At 44.5% G+C, this 26,853-nt stretch overlaps 1 protein-coding gene across 1 annotated transcript in view; it reads right to left on the bottom strand.

Annotated features, from left to right (window-relative positions):
- The window catches only part of Tango6 (transport and golgi organization 6), a 168,372-nt gene that overhangs the window by 54,578 nt on the left and 86,941 nt on the right, over positions 1-26,853 (bottom strand). The window contains exon 15 of the mRNA NM_173037.1: positions 15,028-15,168. Within this exon, the coding sequence (NP_766625.1) occupies positions 15,028-15,168 (141 nt within the window). The remainder of the gene's footprint in view (positions 1-15,027; positions 15,169-26,853) is intronic.

The raw sequence follows: 26,853 nt of genomic DNA, 5'->3' as shown, positions 1-26,853 counted from the left end.
TTCTCCCTAATTTACAGACTGGAACAGAGATGCAACTTGTCTACCCCACTTCATGGTAAGAGTCAAGAAAGAACCCCAAGGCATCATGCATGGCACATGTCACAGTGCATACCCCCGATAAAGGCTGTCCAACATTAAGTTCCACATACATCAAATTCTTCCCAATGGCTGCCATAGTAGATGCTCTAACCTCTCTACTTGGGTATCTCAAATTTCCATTCTCAGAGTTAATATAGGGATACATGCATCTCTATAGTGACATTCTTATATTGTAGATAATTTCATATAAACCATTTCATTTAAGATCATTTTCTTTTTCTTTCCTTTTCCTTTTTCTTTCTTTCTTTCTTTCTTTTTTTTTTTTTTTTTTTTTTTTTTTGAGACATAGTTTCTCTGTTTAACAGCCTTGGCTGTCCTGAAACTCACAGAGATCTGCCTGTCTCTGCCACCTGGGTGCTGGAATTAAAGGTATGCACCACCATGCCAGGCTCATTTGAGTCTTTCAATATCCTCTGAGAACAATAGTTGCTAGATGAATGGTAATTCTATATCCACTAGCTATTAAACAAACAAACAAAATGGCAGTCTCTCAGCTCTTCCTCTGAACTGCTATAATAGCTATTTTTAAAATTAATTTTCAACACATAACTCTGATCAAATCCTGGACTCTCTGTGCCAAGAAACATCCTAACAGCCTCCCAGCTGTCTCTGACTCCAAGCTTCCCCGTTTTCATCCATCCTTCATCCCCTACCAGCCACACCTACATCTCTTATATCATACTGTTTCCCAAATGCTCATCACTTCAAGTCCAATTAAGCTGCCCAACTTTCAAAATCTTCTGTAGTATGGTACCCCATCTCTATCCAGCTTTTTTTTTTTTTGAGACAGGATTTCTCTGTGTACTCCTGGCTATCCTGGAACCCACTCTGTAGACCAGGCTGGCCTCGAACTCAGAAATTCACCTGCCTCTACCTCGAAAGTATAATTAAAGGTGTGTGTCACCACGCCCGGCTCTATCCAGCTTTATAGCACCAAAGTACCCAACAGTATTTGCCACAGTAAACCCAAGAGTGGAAATTAAGAATAATAAAAAGAGGGGCTTGAAGAATGATTCAGTAGTTAAGAGCATTCCCTGCTCTTTCCAGAGGACCTGAGTTGAATTACGGGCACACACGCTGGCTGCTCTCACAACTGCTTGTATCTCCAGTGGATCTGATGCTGGCTTCTGAAGGAACCTGCACTCACATATTCACATGTGCACATATCCCACATATACATATATATGTATATATAATATATACATGCACACACTCAATAAAAATACATATTTTTTAAAAGAATAATGACAGTCTTATCTATATACTAAGTTCAGTGCTAGCCTGAACTACATAAAACCCTGTTTCAAAAAAAAAAAAAAAAAAAGCCGGACGTGGTGGCGCATGCCTTTAATCCCAGCACTCAGGAGGCAGAGGCAGGCAGATTTCTGAGTTCAAGGCCAGCCTGGTCTACAGAGTGAGTTCCAGGACAGCCAGGGCTACACAGAAAAACCCTGTCTCGGAAAAAAAAAAAAAGAAAGAAAGAAAAAAAAGAGAATAAGGGAGGAAATTACCCAGCACTTATGTCTAGTCTCCACATGCATGGGTGGCTGTACCTGCATGCACATGCACATATGAATACATACATTAATGCCACAAACATATACCCAACATCATACAAACACCCAACACACACACTAAATATAAAAAAGATGCTAAAACAAACCTGGGGTTTTTGGTCTCCAACAGCCTGAAACCCAAATACCATTAACGAAATGAGTCAGACTGAAAGTGGCTCTGCCTTCAGCTTACTCTTCAGATGACTACAGTTCAGCTTCCTTGACACAGCCTGAGGAGAGGCGCTCAGCCAAGCCCTGCCTGGACTCCTGCTCTACAGAAACTGGGATATAATATCTGTCACTTTAACTGACCATGTTTCCAGGTTATTTGTTTTCCTATAATAAATTATTAAAATAGGATGAAATAGATATAGAAGACAGAAACCAATAAACCAAAGAGCCAAAAGCCATTTGGAGGAATGAATGAGACTGAAGCTTGGCTGGCTGAGAAGGAAGCTGCACTCAGTTAATAAACCGCTAGCTAGACTGCACATGTTGAAGGACAGAAAGAGAACGTTCAAATTGCCAACAGAGAAAATGAAGCAAGGGAACAAGACTAAGCCTACAAACATCAAAATGATGAGAGAATACTAAATCATTTTATGATCAATTCAATAACTTAGATAATAAGTAAATTGCTTTAATTAAGACATTAACCAGTAAAATTGACTTTAAAAGAAAAGAAAATCTTAGATGTCCTATATCTACAAAAGAAATGTTAGAACCTTCAGCTAGTCATGGCAGCATATACCTGTGACCCCAGAACTTGAGAGGCTGAGGCAGAAGGGTAGCCACCATAATGAATTTTAGACCAGCCTGTACTTCAGAGTGATATCCTGTCTCAACAAAACAAAACAAAACAAATCATCAATAAACCTCTCACATCCTGAGAACTACCAAATGTCTTCACAAGAAAATTCTATGAAGTATTTAGAAATAACGAACTTTATACAAAATCTTTTTTAAAAAAAGAGAACAGAGAACAATTCCTAAATCATTTCTGAAGACTGAATTGCCCTAAAACAAACTCAAAACAACGATCCAAAGAAACCATACCCACCTCCAAAAAATCTGAGACTATATACCATAGTTCTTTCATAAAAAAGGCACTAGCATGTAACAAAGCATGATCAAGCAAAGGAGCAGTAAGTGGTTCTATCAAGAGACCCAATAGCTTAGCATTAGGAAATTGATCACGACAGTCCCTTAGATAATCGAAGCAAAGTCTGAAAAACTAAGATCAATCTTATTACACATTAATAATTAAAAGAAAAACAACAATTAAAAACAAAACTCAGTTCCAGGTGTAAGTGTAATATCCACAAACCCACCACGCAGGAGGCCAAGACAGGAGGACAATGGGTTTACTGCCAGTCTAGGCTATATTAACAAGAGCATGTTTTATTTTAAAAAAAAAAAAAAAGTATAAAGCTAACTGGACAAGCTACCTAATTAGTCTTCCATGATGGCATGTGTGTGTGCGCATGCATGTGTATATGTGTGTGTGTGTGTGTGTGTGTGTGTGTGTGCGCGCATGCATGTGTGTATGTGTGTTTGCATGCAGGACAATAGAAGACTTGCTTAGAACTCATGAGGTATTGGGCTCAACAAACAAAGCACTGCAGAGACAACAACCAAGTCCTTAACATTATTTAACTTGAAACATATTTATGTGTGCATGTGCATACATGCACATGTCACAGCATGTATGTGGCTGTCATGCATCTAACATGTAAGACTCCTACCCAATACTCCACTATCTACATGGAGACTGGAGTAAAGCACAGAGCCTTTCATCAGGAACAAACTTCTAAAGGTGATTTACTTCACCATCCTCTGCATGCTCAGTACAGGTCACCTAAAATCACAATGCAAATTGTATCCTGGAGGTTCTAAGTTTCTGGGCTAATGTCCACATATCAGTGAGTGCATATCATGTGTGTTCTTTTGTGATTGGGTTACCTCACTCAGGATGATGCCCTCCAGGTACATCCATTTGCCCAAGAATTTCATAAATTCATTCTTTTTAATAGCTGAGTAGTACTCCACTGTGTAAATGGACCACATTTTCTGTATCCATTCCTCTGTTGAGGGACATCTGGGTTCTTTCCAGCTTCTGGCTATTATAAATAGGGCTGCTATGAACATAGTGGAGCATGTGTCCTTATTACCGGTCGGAACTTTTTCTGGGTATATGCCCAGGAGAGGTATTGCTGGATCCTCCGGTAATACTATGTCCAATTTTCTGAGGAATTGCCAGACTGATTTCCAGAGTGGTTGTACAAGCTTGCAATCCCACCAGCAATGGAGGAGTGTTCTTCTTTCTCCACATCCTCGCCAGCATCTGCTGTCACCTGAATTTTTGATCCTAGCCATTCTGACTGGTGTGAGGTGAAATCTCAGGGTTGTTTTGATTTGCATTTCCCTGATGATTAAGGATGTTGAACATTTTTTCAGGTGCTTCTCAGCCATTTGGTATTCCTCAATTGAGAATTCTTTGTTTAGCTCTGTACCCCATTTTTAATGGGGTTATTTGAATTTCTGGAGTCCAGCTTCTTGAGCTCTTTGTATATATTGTATATTAGTCCCCTATCAGATTTAGGATTGGTAAAAATCCTTTCCAAATCTGTTGGTGGCCTTTTTGTCTTATTGACAGTGTCTTTTGCCTTACAGAAGCTTTGCAATTTTATGAGGTCCCATTTGTCAATTCTTGATCTTACAACACAAGCCATTGCTGTTCTGTTTAGGAATTTTTCCCCTGTGCCCATATCTTCAAGGCTTTTCCCTGCTTTCTTCTCTATAAATTTCAGTGTCTCTGGTTTTATGTGGAGGTCTTTGATTCACTTAGACTTGAGCTTTGTACAAGGAGATAAGAATGGAACAAGAAGGAAGACCAATATGTGGATACTTCATTCCTCCTTAAAATAGGAACAAAATACCCATGAAAGGAGTTACAGAGACAATGTTTGGAGCTAAGACGAAAGGATGGATTATCCAGAGACTACCCCACTCATTATGGAATCCATCCCATAATCAGCCACAAAACCCAGGCACTATTGCATATGCCAGCAAGATTTTGCTGAAGGGACCCTGATATAGCTGTCTCGAGTGACACTATGCCAGTGCCTAGCAAATACAGAAGTGGATGCTCACAGTCATCTATAGGATGGAACACAGGGCCCCCAATGGAGGAGCTAGAGAAAGTATCGAAGGAGCTGAAGGGGTGTGCAACCCTATAGGTGGGACAACAATATGAACTAACCAGTACCCTCAGAGCTCATGTCTCTAGCTGCATATGTATCAGAAGATGGCCTAGTCGGCCATCATTGGGAAGAGAGGCCCCTTGTTCTTGCAAACTTTATATGGCCCAGTACAGGGAAACGCCAGGGCCAAGAAGTGGGAGTGGGTGGGTAGGGGAGCAGGGTGGAGGGAGAGTATAGGAAACTTTCGGGATAGCATTTGAAATGTAAATAAAGAAAATATCTAATACAATAAAAATAAATCAAAATGTAATGGTGTTGGAGTTGCTTTTTAGGTTTTTGGGGGGTTTTGGGTTTTTTGTTTTTTGTGTGCTGGAAATAAAACCCAGGACCACTCACAAGCTAAGCAAGCACTCTTCCACTTGGCTAAATCGACATCATTAGGCCACACTCTGTGTGTGTGTGTGTGTGTGTGTGTGTGTGTGTGTTTTCCTTCCTTCCTTCCTTCCTTCCTTCCTTCCTTCCTTCCTTCCTTCCTTCCTCTTGCTCTTTCTTTGTTCTTGAGACAGGGTCTTCCCTTTTTGAGACAGGATCTTCCCAGATAGCTCTAGCTGGTCTGAACTTGCTCTGTAGCCCAGGCTGGCCTCAACCTCCCTGAGAACCACCGTCCTCTGCTTCGTAAGTACTGTCATTAAAGCTGAGTCATTATGCCTGTCTCTTATTTCTTTTACAATTTTTTTAGATTTTATTTGTTTTTATTTACTGTGCATGTGTGGTTTGTTTTCACATATGTCTGTGTGCATGCAGTGCCCATAGGGGCCACATAAGAGTGCTGGGTCAACTGGAAGTGGAGCTGCAGAGATATTAGCTGCCAATGGGGTGCTGGGAATAGAACCTAGGTCCTGTGGAAGTCAGTGCTCTTAACTATGGAGCAATCTCTCCAGCCTCTGGATTCATATTTCATATTTATTATCCTGACCTCTGTGTCTCTCTCTGTCTCTGTCTCTCCCTCCCCCATCTCAGTTTGTTTGTTCTTATTTTAGACAGGGTCTATAAAGCTCTGGCTATCCTGGAACTCATCATTATCTTGACCAGGTTGGCCTCCAACTCAGAGATCTGCCTGCCTTTATCTCCCCAGTGCTGGAATTAAAGGTGTGCTAACATACTCAGCTTCGAATTTCTTAAAACAGTGCATTTTTACTCTTTGCAATGAAAGCAAATGATAAAATAACTTTCACTTTAAAAGGAGGTCACACTTTTTATTGAATAGATGGTATGAATTGTGACATCGTTCTGTAAAATAATATGTAGCTATTTAATAGTCATTCTCTCATCTTAATTACCAGGCTAACCCAACTGGAACTCATCACAGCCTGTTAGACACATCCAATTACAGCTGTTACTCAGGGTCTGTGAGGGACTGGTCTCTGGCTCCACTAGCAGATTCCAAAATCTATATGAGAGAAAATCCCTTATAAAACCTACGCATAGCTTCCCAGAAAGTTTAGCTCATCTCTAGAAGGCTCATAGTATCTACTATAACATAAATGCTATATAAATAGCTCTTCTATTTTATTGCTTTCAGGATAATTGTAAGAAAAGGTTTGCACACACACTTAGTGCACAAAAAATTTTTTTTAAAAAATGTCTTCAATGTACAGTTGGTTGAATTAAGAGAAACTGAACACAGGGATATGAAGGCTGACTGTGTTCCATTTTCCTTTGTTTTCTATAATTGGTTGGAAGAAAATGGGTTGTCAGAGCAGGAACTGAGACTGAATATTCTAGTCTCTGGACAGATTATAGGTTTTCTAAAATCAGATTATGGGCTTTATTCTGGAGCTGGTTGAGCTGGGAGAAACATGGATCCTAGGTTTCTCATCACTTGAGTGAACTTTGAGGGGCAAAGTGTTTGCTAGCTTTAAACATAACGTCCAAGCCGGCAGCATGGAAAGGGGTTGACAGGAAGTTTTGCATGTTTCAACAGTTAGAAATACTTAGAGCCCAGACCCACCCTTTTTCTAGAAAAGAGTATGCTGAGAGAAGACATGGATTTGCCTCAGGATTCTGGGTAATTCCATCTGCCATGGCACATGACAACAAAAACCCATGATTGAGTCCTCTGCCCCACCCTCATTCAAACCTGGATTCCCGATGTCCTACAGGCAAACTCCAGATGGAGTGGCGTGACCTTGGCCTTCCACTCTCCTCTTTACAAGTCTGATGCTGCAAACGAAAACCTGTCTGAGCTTGCTGATTGAAAGACTACATCCTACCTCTAAAAATAATTAAGAAGTGCTGTTCTTTCTGCTTCGTGGTGACACTACCAGCCTGTAGCTGCTCTTACAAGAGGCTCTCACTTAGTCACACATTCCACCTTCCCTCTCATTGTGGAGCAAAGGCACACACAGTGGGAGACAAATGGCTGGATTTGGAAGTTTAGTTAGAAACCATGGGAGAGTTTTTATCTGGGAGACAGTGGCAGTCTCATTTGTTGCTGTCAAAATGTACATTTCTGAAGGAAAATCTCGCTGTAAAAATGAAGAGCCTTAGAAGCACACGTGAGCTCTAACCTAATCATTCCTCCCTTAGGAGCCAAGTCTAAGAAAGGAATCAAAGGAACCAGGGGAGTGAATAGAAAAATCAGCAGCATTCTTCTTGCAATCAGAAAGAAACCAGCATCAGCCTAATTAGAGAACGTCTCCCTAAACGATATCTAAATTAAATCACGGCCCATTCAGGTCATTGACAATAGCATAATTGTTAACCACTGCATTTTTAGGAAGGTATTGATAAAGAAAGGTACTCATGAACTGGACAGGGATAGCTTGAGCTGAGAGTTCAAGGCTAGTCTTCGCAACATTGCAAGACCATTAAAAAGAAAAGGAAAGAGAATGAGAGAAAGCAAGCCAGGAAGTAAGGGAGAAAGGAAGAAAACAGGCTGCAGTGGGGACTCTGAAGTAAAGACACTTGCTGCTAAGCAATACAATCAATCCTGGGACCTGCACGCTGAAAGATGAGAACTACTGCATGCTGCCCTCTGACCTACACATAGCACTCACACACAGACATGCACACACATATACACAGACACACACACTACAGGATAAATAGATAAAATGAAAGAAGTATTCATGAATAATGTTAGATGAAAACAAGAATATACATATAAATATAATTCTGAGAAAAAAATTATTAAAACCTAACCTGAAGGCTGGCCCTACTATAGCTCAATGGTATAGATCATGCATGCACGAAACCCTAGGTCTAGTCCTTAGCATCAGTCAGGAAAGTAAAATTTAAACCAGGAATGACGATGAGAGTCTCATTTTTCATACTTTCAAATACTTAAAAAAAAAAAAAAAAGATATGGCCGGGCGTGGTGGCGCATGCCTTTAATCCTAGCACTTGGGAGGTAGAAGCAGGCGGATTTCTGAGTTCAAGGCCAGCCTGGTCTACAAAGTGAGTTCTAGGGCTATACAGAGAAACCCTGCCTTGAAAAACCAAAAAAAAAAAAAAAAAAGACATGAAATAACCTTGTGTTATTGTATAATTGGGGGATGAGAAATGTCTATTTATATATTTTAAAATAAACTAATAAGTTAGACTGGACTTTAGCCTTTAGCTCCGACCACATTACTAGTTCCCAAATTATATGAGTCTAAAGGCTTGAGGAGCTGAGCCACACCCGAGGTGACCAGATCACATGTGGCAGGGCGTGTATGTGTGTGTGTGCGCATTTATGTCTATGAGTGTGTTTGTGTGTTTGTGAGTGTATTGTGTGATGGGGCATGCATGTCACAGTGCCTGGACCATCTTAGGTGTTAGTCCTTATCCTTCATCTTGCTGGGGAGAGAATCTCTTGTTCCCCACTGAGCAAGCCAGGCTGGCTGGCCTGGGAGCCTCCAGGGATGCGCCTGTGTCCACTTCCATCTTCCTGTGGAAGTACTAGTCCTACGGACACACTCTCACATCTGATTTTACATAGGCTCTGGGAACAAAACTCAGGTCAGCAAACTTTTGTGGCAAGGACTTCTAGTCACCATATCCCTGACCCTAAAAACATGATTCTAAAGCTAGGTGTGTAGCATTCATGTCTGTAATTCCAGTACTTGCCAGGTAGAGGCAGGAGGATAAGGAGGTCAAGGCTAGCCTTGACTATATAATAAGCTTGAGGCCAACTTAGTTTCAAAGAAAGAAAGAAAGAGAGAGAGAAAGAGAGAGAGAGAGAGAGAGAGAGAGAGAGAGAGAGAGGAAGGAAGGAAGGAAGGAAGGAAGGAAGGAAGGAAGGAAGGAAGGAAGGAAGGAAGAAAGAAAACCCGTTGAGTTAGAATCTGCCACTATGTTGGTTTAGTGCAGCTGAGGTCTGTGAGCGTCTGGCCTGGTGACATATTATTCACATATCTTCCCACCTTTCACCTTAAACCTCTGCTGTGAGGGGAGAAATCTCTGAACCATAGCAAAGTTACTTTCTCAGACTGCCCAGCCATGCTGTGCTACAAACAAAACAAAGCGAAGGAACACCAGCAACACAGGTCTCTGCACACACTGCACACTGCCACAGTCAGGTATGTCCGCACAATGCCATGGCAGGTCCCTCCCCACCACTGTCACCTGGAGCTGAACTCAAAGCTCCCTGCTCCAACTTTCAGCTGTCCACGGGTCTAACTTAAGTGGCTACTCAATAAATGTCTGAGTTTGTGTGTCTGTCTATCTCTCTTCCTTCCTCCCTGCCTCCTGACCCCTTCCCCCAGGATCTTGCTATGCAGCCCAGGCTGGCCTAGAACTCCTGACTCCCTCCTTCGGGATCCTTAGTTCTAAGAGGAGAGTCACACTCACTTCAGTAAATGTCTCTGAACTGAACTATGATGTCCTCGTTCCCAAGATGGAGTAGGTGGGGAATAGTTAAGATAAAGAATTTTGAGCCGGGCAGTGGTGGTGCACACCTTTAATCCCAGCACTTGGGAGGCAGAGGCAGGCTGATTTCTCAGTTTGAGGCCAGCCTGGTCTACAGAGTGAGCTCCAGGACAGCCAGAGCTATAAAGAGAAACCCTGTCTTGAAAAAACAAAACAAACAAAGATTTTTTAAAAAGATTTATTTATTTATTATATGTGTGTACACTGTAGCTGTCTTCAGACACACCAGAAGAGGGCATCAGACTTTTGTTACGGATGGTTGTGAGCCACTGTGTGGTTGCTGGGATTTGAACTCAGTGTTGCTGGGATTTGAACTCAGGACCTTTTGGAAGAGCAGTTGGTGCTCTTAACCGCTGAGCCATCTCTCCAGCCCCCCCCAAAAAAGATTTTTGAACATTAGAAAAGACAGACAATGAGGAATTTGTGGTTTCTAACTTGATAAAAACTAAATTCAAGCCAGGTGTGGTGGTGCACGCCTTTAATCCCAGCACTCAGGTTATATAGTGATCCTGTCTTCAAAAAAGGAAACAAAGAGCAGGGCAGTGGTGGCCCACGCCTTTAGTCCCAGCACTTGGGAGGCAGAGGCAGGCAGATTTCTGAGTTCGAGGCCAGCCTGGTCTACAAAGTGAGTTCCAGGACAGCAGGGCTACACAGAGAAACACTGTCTCGAAACCACTCCCCCCCCCCCCAAAAAAAAAGAATGAGAAACTCAGCCTAATAACTGGAACTGCATCTTAGGTTGTGTGACATGTCAGCATATACCCGGGCAGCAGAGGTGCTTACTCCCTAGGCTGAGGAACAGAAAATTTGGAGTATATCATTCATACAAAGACGAAATTTACATAACTGGTTTGTTTGTTTGTTGTTGTTTTTTTGGTTTTTTTTTTTTTTTTTTTTTGGTTTTTCGAGACAGGGTTTCTCTGTGTAGCCCTGGCTGTCCTGGAACTCACTTTGTAGACCAGGCTGGCCTTGAACTCAGAAATCCGCCTGCCTCTGCCTCCCAAGTGCTGGGATTAAAAGCATGCGCCACCTTGTCCAGCTTTACATAACTGTTAAGCAACTGCGGGATGGGTCTCCTAAAGTCCCAGCTGACCTCAACTTCACTACGTGGAGGAGAATTCCCTGGATCTCCAGATCTCCCAGCTCTACCTTCCTAGTGCTAAGATTACAGCTGTGTGTCAGCACACCCAGTTAATGTCTTACATGTTCCTAGGTGGTTTTTCTTTTAATGCAATATTACATAATAGCACACAGATTATCAACACTGGACCACACAAGAGGAAACAGATGGAAAAATATTCGAGATGACTAGTAACTTAACAATTTGTTAAGATTACATTTCTAAAAGTTAAAAAAAAATTGAATCGTTTCTTTAAAAAGACAAACAAAGCCAAAATCCTACCATAATGATCTCTACATCAAAAGGGACACACACACACACACACACACACACACACACACGTTAAGATAGATTTACCTATACCAAAACAAATAAAATTATAACTGTGTTTCAGAAACAAAACTGAAATATTAACAACAGAAGAAGAAAATATCTACACTATAAACATCAATGATTCAAGATCTTTAAACACACAGACTCAAAAAAATGAAATTGTAGGGCTGGAGAGTTAGCTCAGCAGGTAGAATGCATAGTCCTTCCTCCCTTCTCTCCTTTCCTCTCCTCTTTCTTTCCTTCTTCCTTTTCTTTCTTTCCTTCCTTCCTCCCTCCCTTTTGGTTTTTCATGGTTTCTTTGGTAGCCTTGGCTGCCCTAGACCTAGCTTTGTAGAGCCAACTGACCTTGAACTCATAGAGATCTGCCTGCCTAAGACTGCATACTGCTCTTAGGGAGGACCTTAGTTCCCAGCACCCAAATCAGGTGGCTTACGACCACTGTAACTCCACAGCCTGGAGTCCAGTGTGTCTAAATTCCAAAATACTTGCATACACACAATGTTAAAAATAATAAAAATAAACCTTTATAAAGTGAATCCTGTCTGGGTATGGTGATATAGATCTATAACCCTCAAATTCAGCATTTGAGAAACTTAAGCGGGAAGACTGCAAGTGGAAGGCCAGCCCGGGATGTAAAGCAGGACTTTGTCTAAAAAAAGGAGAAAGAGGAGGAAGAAGTAGTAGTAGTTATATCCATAAAGTCTCACCAACATGACTTCCTAAAGACGTACTGATCAAGAACAACGATAGACATACCAAAGTGGACAGGGGAAGACCGTGGGGCCTCTACCCCACACAAAGAACTCCAGCAACCAAAGAAAGCTGAGAGCAAGAGAAATAGCATAAAGTCTCACCAACATGACTTCCTAAAGACGTACTGATCAAGAACAACGATAGACATACCAAAGTGGACAGGGGAAGACCGAGGGGCCTCTACCCCACACAAAGAACTCCAGCAACCAAAGAAAGCTGAGAGCAAGAGAAATAGCCTTCCCAGGGACAAACCACCAACTGGTTATCCAGTACCAAGGGGTCAGCCATTACCTATACATATATGCAATACATATATTACATTACCTATACATATATGCAATATATATATACATATATGCAATACCAATTAATGAAAAAATGGGCCATAAATTTGAAAGACAGCAAAAACCGGAATATGGGAGGTATATGGGAGGGTACGTAGGGAGGAAAGGGAAGGAGAAAATGATGCAATTATTAACTCAAGAAATAAAAGAAGTAATTAAAAAAATGCCAAAAACCAGAAAAAAAAGTCTCTAGATAAGATTGTCCATGATTAGTTAATCCACGGCAGTTAACGCGTCTCTAACAAAGAGGTCCCCCCGGAAAGACCAGGGTCAAGCTCAACACCACTGAGCGTGGGTGACCTGACAACTGTGTGCCCCTCCAGGCACAGCAACAAAGAAGGACAGCACGTTTACACGTCCACATTTAACCCAGATCATAAGCACCTGCCTCTCCCAGCACACTAGAAACGGGGTTAATTCCATTAAAATGAGGTTCAAGAACAATCAAAGTAAACTGAAAATGATAAAACAAAGTTTTCAGAAGACTGCTTAACTCTGGGGCAGGCAGACCAGAAAGGGCAAAGGGAAGTTTTCGGGGTTATTGGGTGTTTTTGATTTGAGTGGTAGTAAGAACACCAAGTGCCATAAAATCAGTGTACGGCAAGCATTGCTGATTATATAGTCTACCCTGAGGGATTTTTGTTTCATTTTATATTTGTTTGGCTGATTTTGATTTTTGAGAGCATCACTATGTAGGCCTGCTTGCCTGGAACTTACTATGTGAACCATGCTGGCCTTGAACTCACAGAGACTTGCCTGTCTCTGCTACCACCGCCAGCCCACGTTTTAAAAACAGAAAGAGAACTGAATTCTTGCTGCTTTCCCATCACCACCTAGGAGCTAAGGGGAGGCCAAGAGCAGGCAGTGCAGCACTGTACCCAGCTCCCTCCTCACCACTACAAACTGATGACTTGGGAACAAGGTCCAGGCAAGGCAACTGGGGTGCGAAATAGGCCAGCTTCATAACACTGATGCTCACGAGGACCTCAAACATTAGCACAATAAGATACTGCTGTGCCACACAGGTAAGCCTTATTTACCTGTAAAGGGCTCCAAGGCCCTCCCTCTGCACCCGGCACACAGGCACAAGGCCCTCCCTCTGTGCGCCTGGCACACCGGCACAAGGCCCTCCCTCTGTGCGCCCGGCACACCGGCACAAGGCCCTCCCTCTGTGCGCCCAGCACACCGGCACAGGTGCTGCCCCCTTATTCAAGAAGCTGAGTATCAGAGCTCTTCAGATGTCATAACTTTCTGAACTTTGCAATACTTGAATATGCCTAAGTATAAATACAAAATTCATTTCTGTTTTGAGTACCATCGTATGCATAAAATGAAAGCAATTTTACTTAAAACATTTTTTCTAATAAAACAAAGTTTTATGGTACAGAGATTTTCACTTATGACGTCATGACAAGCTCTCAAAAAGCTCAGATTTTGGACCATTTGGGATTTCAGGTTTTCAGATTCTGGGTGTTGGATGATGATGTGAACAAGATGACTGGCCAGGAGTGGCGCACGCCTTTAACTCCAGCACTTGGGAGGCAGAGGCAAGTGGATCTCTGTGAGTTTGAGGCCACTCTGGTCTACAGAGTGAGTTCCAGGACAGCCGGGGCTTTCTGGTATGGTCTGATCCATCACTCTAGTGCCCCCTTTATGGTTTCTGTTTCTCTTAAACTTGTTGGGTTATTTTTATTTTTTATTTTTGGTAATATTAGGGATTGAACCCAGGCCCTTACAGAGTTTAGGCAAGCACTCTACCATTGAGCTACATCCCTAACTTTTGAGGTAGGGTTTCACTAAGTTGGGCAGGTTGTTTTTGAACTCTTTCTGTAAAGCAGGCAGGACTCGAACTATGACCCCCCCCCCCCCAACCTCAGCCTCTTCAGTAGCTGGGATCACAGTCGCTAGGTCCACTTGCTTCTTTTAATTTTATTATTTGAATATGGCCTTATATAGCATGAATATCCTCATCTGTACATGCGGACACTGAATTAAGAAGCACCAGGAAGGAGAGACGAGGATCCCTAATGGAGCCAGAGCAGCTCACAGAAAACACCTCTGCAGCTTCTAGGCAGAGAGCAACTTCATGTGGGCATGCCAGTTCTTCACACCATCACTCATCGGCAAAGGAATCCTGGACACACTGCTGAAGGCGGCTGAGCCACAGCCCCACATCCACCACACCTCTGACAACTTGCTTAAAGGACTGGTTGGGAAATTGGTTGCGACCATACATACACGGCAGACAGTCCTCGCCAGTTCTCCATTCCCGGCCTGCTTGGATCTCACCCTGGTGTGCTTGCTGCTCTCGGGTGTAAAGTCTCTTTTCAGGTCCATTATACATTGGCCTCCAAGCTGGGGGCACCCATACTCCCAGCGCTCTAGCGGCTGAGACAGCAGGTTGTGATGTGGAGGTCGGCCTGCTTGAGTACTGCCTGAACAGTGTATCTCAGGTCAGCTAGCCTGCATTCCGAGAGCCCACCCCACTCACACGGACCCCAGCAAAGCACAGCTCTGGGAGAGGGAAACTAAGCAGCCATGGGGAAAGAGCTCTTCACATAGGTTTGGCTGAGCATGTGTTGAATCCCTAAACAGTCATCATCCCCTCTGATCCCCTCGTCTGCTAGAACGAGCCTTCAGTACATAGACAGAGCAGTACTACACTGCTCAGTGTCAGAGAAATGGAGTAAACAAACAAAACTCACCCAGTGCTCTGACAACTCGCATCAGGACCTCGCCAACCTTCATTCTGGTCTCAGGAGTGTGCTTGTCTTTCCCACTGTCATATTTGGCCAACAGATCAACCAAGATTTCTTCAGGGTACACATCTGAAAGAAGGGCAATCCCTGGGGTTCAAAACAGAAAGAAAGAACTCATTATTTAGGATGGGGAGACAAATAACCTAGATATCCTGTGATGGGATGGATACAAAGATTTATTTATTTATTTTTACATTCTTGTGTGTGTGTGTATCAAAGGACAAGTGTAGGAGTCAATTCTGTCCTTTCTCTCACCTTCATCCTCGGTATTAACTCAGGCCATCAGCCTTGGTGGTAAGGCATCTTGACTCTAAGTCATCTCAGCAGCCCACACTTAAACCTACCTGTAACACTGCAGGCCAAGGCTGTCTCTATTAGGATTGTAAGTGGAAGATGGTGACTGGGAACCCAGATCTCTGGATTTGCTAATCCTAGCCAGGGCTCTCAGGTATTGCCATGGACATTCTGTAATCTATGAGCTATGGACATCTGCAGTACAGGCTAGATCCCTATAAGTCATGGCTGGAATTGGCACAGCAGCAAGGGACCACCAGGGATCCTCCGGATTTTACCATTCTAGGGTTTGATGAGTGGAATCGTTCTGTGGACTTCAGCCCAAAGCACAGTTGTGCTTCCTACCTTTGCCATAGCTCTTCATTACAGTCTGATTTCTCTTGTAAAACTGTGATTGTCATAGCAATTTCCCCATTTTTCAGAGCCTTCTGGGCACAGCGGGTATCAGATTTCAGCTGATGGCCGATTTCTTGGATCCCTTCCGCCATCCATGCAGGGCCTCCACAGTATGTACCCTGCAAAAGTGCTTTCACACCTGAGGCCAGCTTTATACTCAACCTCAGCATGGATGCGGTAAGGGGAAAATGACCCTAGAGAATAAGCCTGCTGCTCTCCACACTGTAGAAATTCTTGCTCAGAGAGGAAAGGTTATCCCTTCTAAAGGGAGGACGGGCATCTCTCCTGCAGTCAGGAAAAAGGAACCACACATAATGAAGGAAGTGTTTCCTAGGCCTCCCCACTTGCAGCTCAGCCTCTCAGGTCACCAACACCAGGTCTGCTTTTCCTAAGCCTCTAATTGTTCTGCCTGCTTCCACCCTTACTGCATATGGTGGGAACAACTGTTTAAAAATACAAATGAGCCCTCTTCATTCTGTGTGTCAACCCCTCAATGGTTCCTGTTTTCCTCTGAAGATGCCCCATCCCCTCCTCTGTCTACTCTCTGTCTTGCCCATCCCTCTCTCCAAAACCCAAGGACCAAGGAACCCTCTCTGAGGATGCTATTCTTTGTTCCCTTGTCCTGAACAATTCTGCCTACCTAGGTTTTGTCTGTTTGTTATTTTTAACTTTTAGCATAGCAAGCTGTTCTAGGCCTGTTTCTGGGCCTCACTTCCTCTGCTCGAGCAGGGGCTTCTCCTCTGGCAGACTGTTGGCTCACTCCCCACCTCCTAAGGTAGCAGTCTCGGTCCAGCCATCACCTGGCCCTCCCGCCTGCTCTGTTCTCTCCTGAGCACAGAGCACTGCTGTTCCGCTCACACACTCCTTTATGGATTGCTTGCTCTTCTCCTTGCAATGCAGACCGCAGAGTCAATGATTTGTTTTTATTCTGTGCTGCATCCTCAACGCCTAGTGACAAGCCAGCACACAGTAGGTGTTTAGTAACTATTTGCTCATGGGTCAATGAACGAATGAGTAGAAAGGGCTCAAAGAGCCAGACGTGGAGCTTTACACCTGCAATCATGGGGCCCAGAAGAACCAGGAGTAGAGGCCACAGATAGCAGGAGTCTGGGCTACAGATAGCAGACTCCACAGCAGCCAGGGCTGCAAACTGAAGCTGTTTTAAAGGCCATGAAGGGAAAGAGAAGAAAAACAAGGAGGGGAGGAGGAGGAGGAAGAAAGAAGAAGAGGAGGAGGAAGGAAGAGGAGGAGGAATAAGAGGGAGAGGAGGAGGAAGAGGAGGAAGGAAGGAAGGAAGGAAGGAAGGAAGGAAGGAAGGAAGGAAGGAGAGAAAAGAAGGGAGAGGAGGAAAGAGGAAGAAGAGGAAGAGGAGGAAGTGGCAGCCAAGAATGGATGGTGAAGGAGAAGCAGCAGCACGTTTGGGATCTATAATTATTTATACTCAGGTGTGCATTCTCTTGACTAACCTGACCATCTTCAGGCATGGCTGCATACTGTGTTCTAAGGTATAGGTTGTGAGTCTACTCTACTCTCCTTTGCATGACACCCAGTCTCCACTCTGCACCTGCACGTGGGCTCAAACATCATGTAAGCAGAAGCTCTGCTCATGTGGAGTTTCAGGCTGTGACAGGAAGGGAATGCAGCCCACTCTACTATGTAAACTGGTGGGGAAGTCTTTGGAAGTTCAGGGTGGAATCAGGGAATATTCTCGCTTAGGAAATATGTCTGTGGCTTAAAGAAAAGGTAAATGAATTGTTTACTAAGAAAGAGGATGGATGGATGGCGAGCCTTGGCTGCGGCCGACTCTCATTGGGGCCCACACTCAGCGAGCCTGTGGATGTTCCCTTTGGGAAGTAGAGCAGTGAACAATGGGGGAAGGGGCATTTGCTGGACAGAACTTTGTTATCTAGGATTCTTAAACCACCCTTTCCTAATGTCTCTCGTGCTAGCATTTATTTCTATTTTCTCTTTCTCCAGTCTTTAGCAGAAATAGTTATTCCCTTCTTCAGACATACTCTTCTAGCCAAACAAGCTCAGACATATAGCTGTGTCTCTCTATGTCTCTTGACACTACCTTGGGATTCCTTTGGGAATCAGTGGTCCACGCTCCAGTCTCTGTCTGAGGGCTACTTAAGTGTGCTGGAAACCCACCTGCCCTCCCTCTGGCTGGGACTTAGGCTGACAAATTAGAACACTCTGTGCCATCCCTACCACAATGATTGGTTCAGGAATAGGAAAGGAGTCTAGAACCCAGATTGGAACTCCAAGAAAAGGTAGCCCGTCACCCCTTTGTTTAGTGTCCTGGACTTCCAGTGGCCACTGTGAAGATAAAACCCACCCAGCAACACACCAACATAGAAACAAGTAGCAATCTACAAGAGGAGGGAAGGGAAGAGCCTGGATAGATTCTCCGAGCCTCCAGGTCTGACTGGGATGCTCAGCAGGCTTTTTGGACACAGAAGCTAATAAACACTAGCTTATGTTTCAAGGCAGGGTTTCTTTGTGTAGCATTGGCTGTCCTGGACTCACACTGTACATCAGGCTGGCCTTGAACTCACAGAGATCTGGTTGCCTCTGCCTCCAAAGTGCTAGGATTAAAGGTGTGCACTCACATTACCTGGACTTTCCTTTCCTTTCCTTCTGTCTTTTTTTTCCCAGTTCTCCAACCTTCTAACATCCTGTGTCAACTTGACATAGGCTCCAGCTATTTGAGAGGGAACCTCAATTGAGAAGATGCTTCCATAAGATCAGACTGCAGGACATTTTCTTAATTAGTGATTGAGGGGAGGGGCTGGGCCCCTTGTGGCTCAGCCCATTGTGGGTAACGGCATCCCGCAGCTGGTTGTCCTAGGCTCTATAAGAAAGCAGGCTGAGCAAGCCATGAGGAGAAAGCAGGTTAGCAGCACCCTGCATGGCCTCTGCAAACAGCTCATGCCTCCAGCTTCCTGCCCTGTGTGAGCTCCTGTCCTGGCCATCCTTCAGTGGTGAACTATGATGTGAAAGCATAAGCCAAACGAGCCCTTTCTTACCCAGGTTGCTTTGGTAATGGTGGTTCATCACAGCAAAAGAAATCCTAGCTGGGACACCCCCTTTTAGATTTCTTTTCTTTTCTCTTCTCTTTCTGTAATCTGAAGTTGAAGCTCCACCAGGCAGCATTTACTACCAACTCTTCCGCAAAAAGGCCACCAATGGCTGAGCACAGCCCGCTTCCCACAGTCCTGGATTCACCTGCCAATTTATTATCATCCTGCTAGGCCGCTCCACAGACAACCACTGAGAGCCCTCTGACTACTGCTTGCTGTTTTCCTTCTAGAATACAGCTGCTACCTTAAGAGTGGCTCTGTGGGATCCAGGATGCACCAGCCTTACTCACCAGGCAGTAAGAACCTCATATAAAGGTGAGACCACAACAGTGCAAAGATTGCGTTTATTTTAGATTTTGATGGTTATTACTCTAACGCTGTCAGGCCCAGGTTTTTTTTATAACCTACACATAACCTTTGGTCCCTCCCACCTGGCAATTCCCTTTGTAATTTGAAAAACTGGGCCAACTTCAGGGTCAGCACATGAGCCATCAAGGTGCCTTCCACTCTGACTACAGGAGCTGACTGCTGCCAGGGCGCCAGGCAGCAGGTGAGATGTGCAGAGGAAAGGTGAAGCCAAACCACGAGGGTTCACGGGATTCAGCTCCATCATAGCCGAGTCACAGCATGGGGCATAGGTAAACTGGAAACTCTTCAAAACAAGCAGCCTTGCAAAGTAACTGTGGCTCCCCCCAGACGATCCCTTAGCAGACCGCCAAGTGATCTGTAGAGCCTCTCACAGGAGACAGGGAGAGCAGAGGAAGGCTGACTTCGAATCACTCTAAGATGGATAGCTCTAAATGGTGTGGCTGACTGGCTCCATCTTGGGAGCCAGCTAAGCCATCCCAACTTCACAACTAATCTGCCTCCCTTTTCCTGGGCAGAGAACAACCACCCACAGTACTTGTGGAATCTGGAAAATGACCGACTCACTCCAACTCCTCAGGCGCTTCTGCAAACAAAACTGTAGGAGGCATACAAACCACACAGATTGTACGACTCCATTTACAAGGGCCGCTCTGATGAGGCCAATCTGCATACAGATGAGGTGGTTAGCTAAGGCCCTGGAGTTGGATGAGTGATGAGCTACACTACTGGATACAGCATCTTTCTCCAGTGATTCAAAACACTCTAAAACTGACTGTCAAAATGGCACGCACCCTAGGACTATTAAAAACAAAACAAAACAAAACTACTCAAGCTGGGCAGTGGTGGCACATGCCTTTAATCCCAGCACTTGGGAGGCAGAGGCAGGCGGATTTCTGAGTTCGAGGCCTGCCTGGTCTACAGAGTGAGTTCCAGGACAGCCAGGGCTACACAGAGAAACACTGTTTCAAAAAACAAACCAACCAACCAAGCAAACAAACAAAAAACCCTAATCAATTGTACACTTTAAAAAAATTGTTCTGTGGGGCTAGAGATGGGTCAGAGGTTTAGAGTATGAACTGCTCTTGCACTGGACCTGAGTTTTGTTCTGGTCACCCTCCAATTCCAGGGGTTCTAATGCCTTTGGCCTCTGAGGGCCCGAGCATATCATATTCATATTCATATTCATATTCATATTCATATTCTCTCTCTCTCTCTCTCTCTCACTGAGACAGACACACACACAAAATTCTGGGTATGATATAACATGCCTTAAATCCCATAACTTCCTAATAAGGAAAAACCTGTTGTTATTATTGTTTTAAGGGAGAGTTTCACGATTTATTTGGCCCAGGCTACTGACCTTCTGATCCTCCTGCCCCAGCCTCCCTCCCAAATGATGGAGTATAATCACACACCACCACATCTGGATTTCATGAACTGTACAGATGATGATTTCTAGTGCTGGGATTCACCAGGGCCGTTGATTACACCTCTAGCTTAAACTGTACATGCGGATGAACCCTATGATGAGGGAAGTGAATACAGTATCTCAGAAAGCTATTACATGTACTGAAACATTACATGGCACACTATGAACATGTACAATTTAAATTTTTGTTTTGTTTTTCGAGACAGGGTTTCTCTGTATAGCCCTGGCGGTCCTGGAACTCACTCTGTAGACCAGGCTGGCCTCAAACTCAGAAATCCACCTGCCTCTGCCTCTGCCTCCCGAGTGCTGGGATTAAAGGCGTGCACCACCACGCCTGGCTTAAATTTTTATTACATGTATTTATGCATGTGTGTGTGCATGTGCCATGTGTATATGTGGAGGTCAGAGGACAACTTGCAGGAGTTGTTTCTCTCCTTCCACCATGTTGATCCCTGAGATTAAACTCAGGTCTTGGGGCTTGGCAGCAGGTGCCTCTACCCACTGAACTATCTTGCTCCTCCTCCTTCTTTCTCTCTAGTTTTTCTATCTCTTTCTCTCTCTCTTTCTTCCCCCTTTCAAGACAGGATCTCAGCCAGGTAAAGCACAGTGAACACAAAGAACCCTGTCTTGAAAAATCAAGAAGAGGAAGAAGGGGAAGGGGAAGGGGAAGGGGAAGGGGAAGGGGAAGGGGAAGGGGATGACAACAGGATCTCATTACATAGCCCTGGAGGCCTGTAACTCACTGTGTAGACCAGGTTGGTCTACAGAAACCCACCTGCCTCTGCCTCCCACGTGCTAGGATGTGCCGTCAGCGCTGAGCCCCTCATTTGTTTATGTATTACTTTGCTTCCTTCCCCCTCCCCTTCTTTTGAGACAGTTTTTCATGTAACCCAGGCTGGCCTTAAACTCACTCTATAGCTGCGGAAGACCTTGAACTTCTCTTTCTCCTATTTCCCGAGTGCTTGATAGAGCTAAACAAAAATCCAAATAGAGAGTACTTCCTGTCTTCTTTTTCAGGCTTTTAGATAGATAAAAATAGGCTAAAACAGCATGGCATATCTCAAATGCTGAGGGAAATGCCAAGGGCAGAGTCTCAGCTCCAAACTGGCTTTGGCTGCCCCTGCAGTGCAAAAGAAAATGGCTTCCTGTGAGCTAAAGAGGGAAAAGTCAAGATTTCACATTTCATAGAATGTCTTGCATCCTTAAGAAAATGGTGAGAATGGTCCACTGGGTTGAAAAACTATCTAAATTCTGCATTAAGTCAGAAATTCTACACTAAGAATTTATTCTAACACACATCAGTACAAGGAGATCATTACTATGCATAAAAAATCATCACTGTAGCACTATTTATAATAGAAGTGACTCAAATCAAATGAAATGCTAACGAATAGAGAGCTGTTAAATCACGGTCATTCATCAGTGAAACCTGGTGTGCCCCTCCCCCACACAGATGAAGCCGCAGCTTTTTAAGAGCTGTTACCGAATTAATTCTAAGTCCTGTTATTAAGGGAAAACGGAGATTAGAACAGCGTGTTCAGAATTCAACTGTACTTAAAACAGAGGAAATACACATTTATCAAATATTCCCAGAATAGACATGGAAATCTAAGCTACATTTGTGACCAAATGTGGCATAATAACCATAAATATCTATGTTTTCATCTTCCTTAAATTTCCCTTGAGTGGCAATGGAGGAGGGGAGGGGAGAGGAGGGGAGGGGAGAGGAGGGGAGGGGAGGAGAGGGGCAGGAGAATGAAGCAGCGGGTGGGAAGAAGGGAAGGAAAGGTGTAAGTCTACAAATAAGGACAAAAGAGTCTGAGATAAGAGTCTGCAGTCCAGAGCAACAGCCAGATCAAGGAGCAGAACAATGGTCTGTGTTTGGCAAAACTGTTGGGTCCTCTGGAAACACTTAGGGACAAGAACTTGAGGAAGCAAAGGTAGAAGACAGGGTGATCACTGGGCTTCACTGGCCGATGAACATCCACAGGGCCAGCAGCAAGCACTGCCCAAAGACACGGTCATTGCCGGGCGTGGTGGCGCACGCCTTTAATCCCAGCATTCTGAGGCAGAGGCAGGCAGATTTCTGAGTTCTGGTCTACAAAGTGAGTTCCAGGACAGCCAGGGCTATACAGAGAAACCCTGTCTCAAAAAAAACAAAAAACAAACAAACAAACAAACAAACAAAACCCAGTCACTAAGTTGGAATGGGGTGGGTCGGGGATCAGAGCGTGTGTTACTCCTGCAGAAAACCAGGGTTCTCTTTCCAGCACTCACAAAGAAACTCACAATCACAACATCAGTTCGAGGAGAACCAGCACCCTCTTGCGCCTCTGTGCAAGTACACAGAGTGTACACACATACATGTGAGCCAAACACTCATACAAATACGTAAAAACAAAATCTTAAAAAAATTTAAAGGGTAGGTCTTTAAAAGGGGGGAGGGGGAAGGGGGCATGGCTGTACATGGTAGCATCCATGTGTAATTCTAACCCTTGGGAGGTAGAGGTAGAAAGATCACAAGTTCAAAGCTATACTCAATTACATGGTGAGTTTGAGGTCATTTTAGGCTGTATGAGCCTCTGTCTCCAAAAACCCTAACCAAACAAACACAAGCAGTGTTGTCAGGAGGATGGGGTAACTGGGAATGTGTCTGCACTTGTACTCAGCCCGCCTCTCAGGACTAGAAAGGAGCAGTCAGGACTGGAGAGATGGCTCGCTGCCTGCTACTCCAGACGACCTGGGTTCAGTTCCCTGCACACACAGGGCTGTTTCGGGGAATCCGACCCTCTGGCTTCTATGGGCAATATACACAAGCAGTACACAGCCATGTAAACAAAATACTCATACACATAAAATAGTGGGATAATAATTAAAAGGAAAAGAGTACATGATGTCCAACTTTTTCTTCAACAAGAAAGATCCATATAAGTGTTTTATCTAGAACTGGAGAGGTCATTATTAGACAAAAGTACTTTTAAAAGTTAGAGAGGTGAGCCAAGTAACAGGGCACACTGACACCCTGGCATCCAGAGACAGGGTGCAGGGGGATGACAAGACTGAAGCCAGCCTGGGCTACAGCAAGACCCTGTTGCCAAGAGAAAACTTAAAGCTGGAAATGATCTTTGGGCCTTCAAACTAGTGGGATAAAAGTAGGGCAGATGGCAGTGTCCAAGTACTGGGCATAGTCACGGGCCTGTGACCCCAGCACTCAGAAGGCTGTGGAAAGCCAGCCTGGGACGCGTAATTACAGACAAGCCTGAGCAATTGAGTGAAATACTGTCTCAAAAAGCCAAATAACAACAGCAACAACAAAGAATGTTGTTCAACGTAATTAATAAATTTATTTCGAAAACTAGAATGATAAGAACATATGTATCCATCTGTAGGAGAAGTTCTAGTTTGAAAGGACAATGAATAACAGTCCAGAAAAATGGTCCCCTGAGACATCGATGACTCCCACAATTCCAGCATTTGGGAGGCAGAGGAGGGTCATAAGTTCAAGGCCAGCCTGGGTTACATACCTTAAGGCTAGCCTGACAAAGGAGGGAGAAAGGATGGCTAGGTGGGGGGAGGGGGAGAAAGAGAGAGAGAGAGAGAGAGAGAGAAAGACAGAGACAGAGAGAGAGAGAGAGAGAGAGAGAGAGGAAGGAGGAGGAGGAGGAGGAGGAGGAGGAGGGAGGGGGGAGGGACAGAGGAGACAAAAGACAGGGAGAAGGGATCAGATGCAGAGACCCTTTCTTTATGATTACGCAGAAACAATCACTGATTATGTATTGACTCTAGATTACAAAGAAATGGAGACCATGTCAGAAGGGAAAGGAAGAGGGAGGCCATGCCTCAGCCAGGTATGTCCGCTGATATAGGGGCGTTCTCATTACAGTGGAAACTAATAATAATTTCAACACCAAAATTCCAGGAAATTGCACAAACTAGGGAAGCTGGTTATTATATCAAGGAAGTGTGGAGATCGACTGAGTAACGGCTGTCTTTGTAATTACAGTGAATGATAACATCAGGCATGCCAATATGATGTTTAATTACGAAGGCTCCAAAGCTGTGCTGACTACAGACAGGTCTAAAAATTCCTACAGAGGCAGGATAGTTAGTCAAGTCTGAAGAAAAGCAGAGTTACACTAAGGAACACTGGTGGCCAACGGCTGAAGCTCAGAAAGAACCTAGAGCAGCCAGCTAGCTATCAAATCTTTTCACTTACTTATTTTATTTGTTTGTGTTTGTGTGTGTTCTTGCTCAAGCATATCCTGGAGGGCATGTGGAAGTCAGAGGACAACTTGTGGGAGTCACTTTCATTACATGGGTTCTGCAGATCAAACTCAGGTCAACAGGAGTGTTTACCACTCAGCTATCTCAGTGAGCTCTTTAATAAGGATCCGAGTAATAAATGCATACCCAAGGTAATACTGTGAAGTTTGTTTAAGTAGTTTCCTAATTTTCACTTTGAATATGGGAACCTGTGTTTCCTGACAGCCACACAGAAGTCCCCTGAATCATGAAATTATATTTTTTCCTCTTTTAAATACTTACTGAGTTTGTTCTTTGATGATTGCATACACATTTAACCTGCACACTGACGATTATAACCACCCTCCGTTCTTATTTTTTGAGGCAAGACAGAGTCTCGTGTAGCCCAGCTAGTCTTGAATTCCATATGTAGCTAAGGCTGGACTTGAATTTCTGATCCTACCACGTGAGTGCTGGGAATACAGGTGTGTGCCACAATGCCCAGCCTGGGTTATCTGTGCATACGTATGTGGTGGTCAGAGGTCAACATGAGGTGTCTTTCTTAGTCACCTCCACTTCAGTTTTAGAGACAAAGTCTCACCAGTTGACTGGGCTGGCTAGTGAGCCCTGGGGATGCCCTTGTCTCTGCCTTCTCAGTACTGGGACTATCAGTGCGCATGGCCACATCTGGGTTTTATGTGAGTGCGAGGAATCAGATGAATCTCAGGGCCTCATGTTTGCACAGCAAACACTTTACCAAATGAGCATCCCTGCCCCATGAGGCATTATTCCTAAGAAACTAACAGGAAGCCACTAACACACACCACACTGAGCGTCCTGTAAACACCAAGCACTGCGCATGCGCCCATCACATGTGCCCATCCTATCGCATGCGCCAGCCAGTCCTTTGAAGAGGACCCATTATCATTTCTAATTTTACTGGGAGACAGTGAAGAACAGAGAGTTGAGAACAGAGCTGGCACATGACAAAGCTGAGCTGCCATCCCTCACACCACGGCCCACCTGGCAGCAGTGCCTGGGGAAATGACTACAGGAATAGTACGAGCCTCACAGCACTCTAACCCTAAAGATAGCAAACCTCATGCTTTCAAGAACAGGCAACCCCAGCCTTGCTCCAGGACATGCACTTTCTGCAGGACTCCAAGGTCCACAGTGGGTGGTGGCCCACGCTGTGTACCAAGTCCACAGTCCCAGGGTCCAGATGGGCTTCCTGGGGAAACTTTTCTCCACTTGTACACTTCACAAGCTAAATAAGCTTGTGAAAAAGGAACTTAGTGATGTTAATGCAATTTACAAATGCTTCTAATGTGAAATGTTGCCAGCATTAGTGATGCCAGAAGAGTCGCACAAACGGGAAATGGAAAGCGAAGGCTTCAGCCTGCTTTCTAACCAGCTGCTCAAACTCCCCTCTACCCGACAGTTTTATAGGCCACTGCAAGCCCTCTACCTGGTCTTCCCAGGGCTGCCTCTACCAAGTAAGAGCTTATAGGTGAGCCCAGAGAGAAGCAATAAGAGTAGAGATCAAGAAAACCATCAAGTAGGCTGTGGAGACAGTTCAGTGGGCAAAGTGCTCACTGTAAGTCTGACAACCCAAGTCTGAAACGTCAAAACTCATGCGTTGCTGGATAAGGCAGTGGGCATCTGTAATCCCCGTGTACTTAGGGCGAGATGGGAGGCTAGCAGTGGTGAGCAACAGAGACCACCTCAGATGAGGTGAAAATGCTGGACTGACACCTGGAGTTGGCCTCCGACCTACACATGAGCACTGAAGTGCACACATGTGTATATGCAACACCTACACATGAAGGTGCTCACATACACCATGTACACATGAATCCTCACACGCACATACACGCGCACACACACACACACACACACACACACGAGAGAGAGAGAGAGAGAGAGAGAGAGAGAGAGAGAGAGAGAAGGAGGGGGGGG

The sequence above is a fragment of the Mus musculus genome, chromosome 8, assembly GCF_000001635.26.
Source record: "Mus musculus strain C57BL/6J chromosome 8, GRCm38.p6 C57BL/6J".
NCBI classification, from domain to species: Eukaryota; Metazoa; Chordata; class Mammalia; order Rodentia; family Muridae; genus Mus; species Mus musculus.
This window is presented reverse-complemented; position numbering and strand designations above follow the sequence as displayed.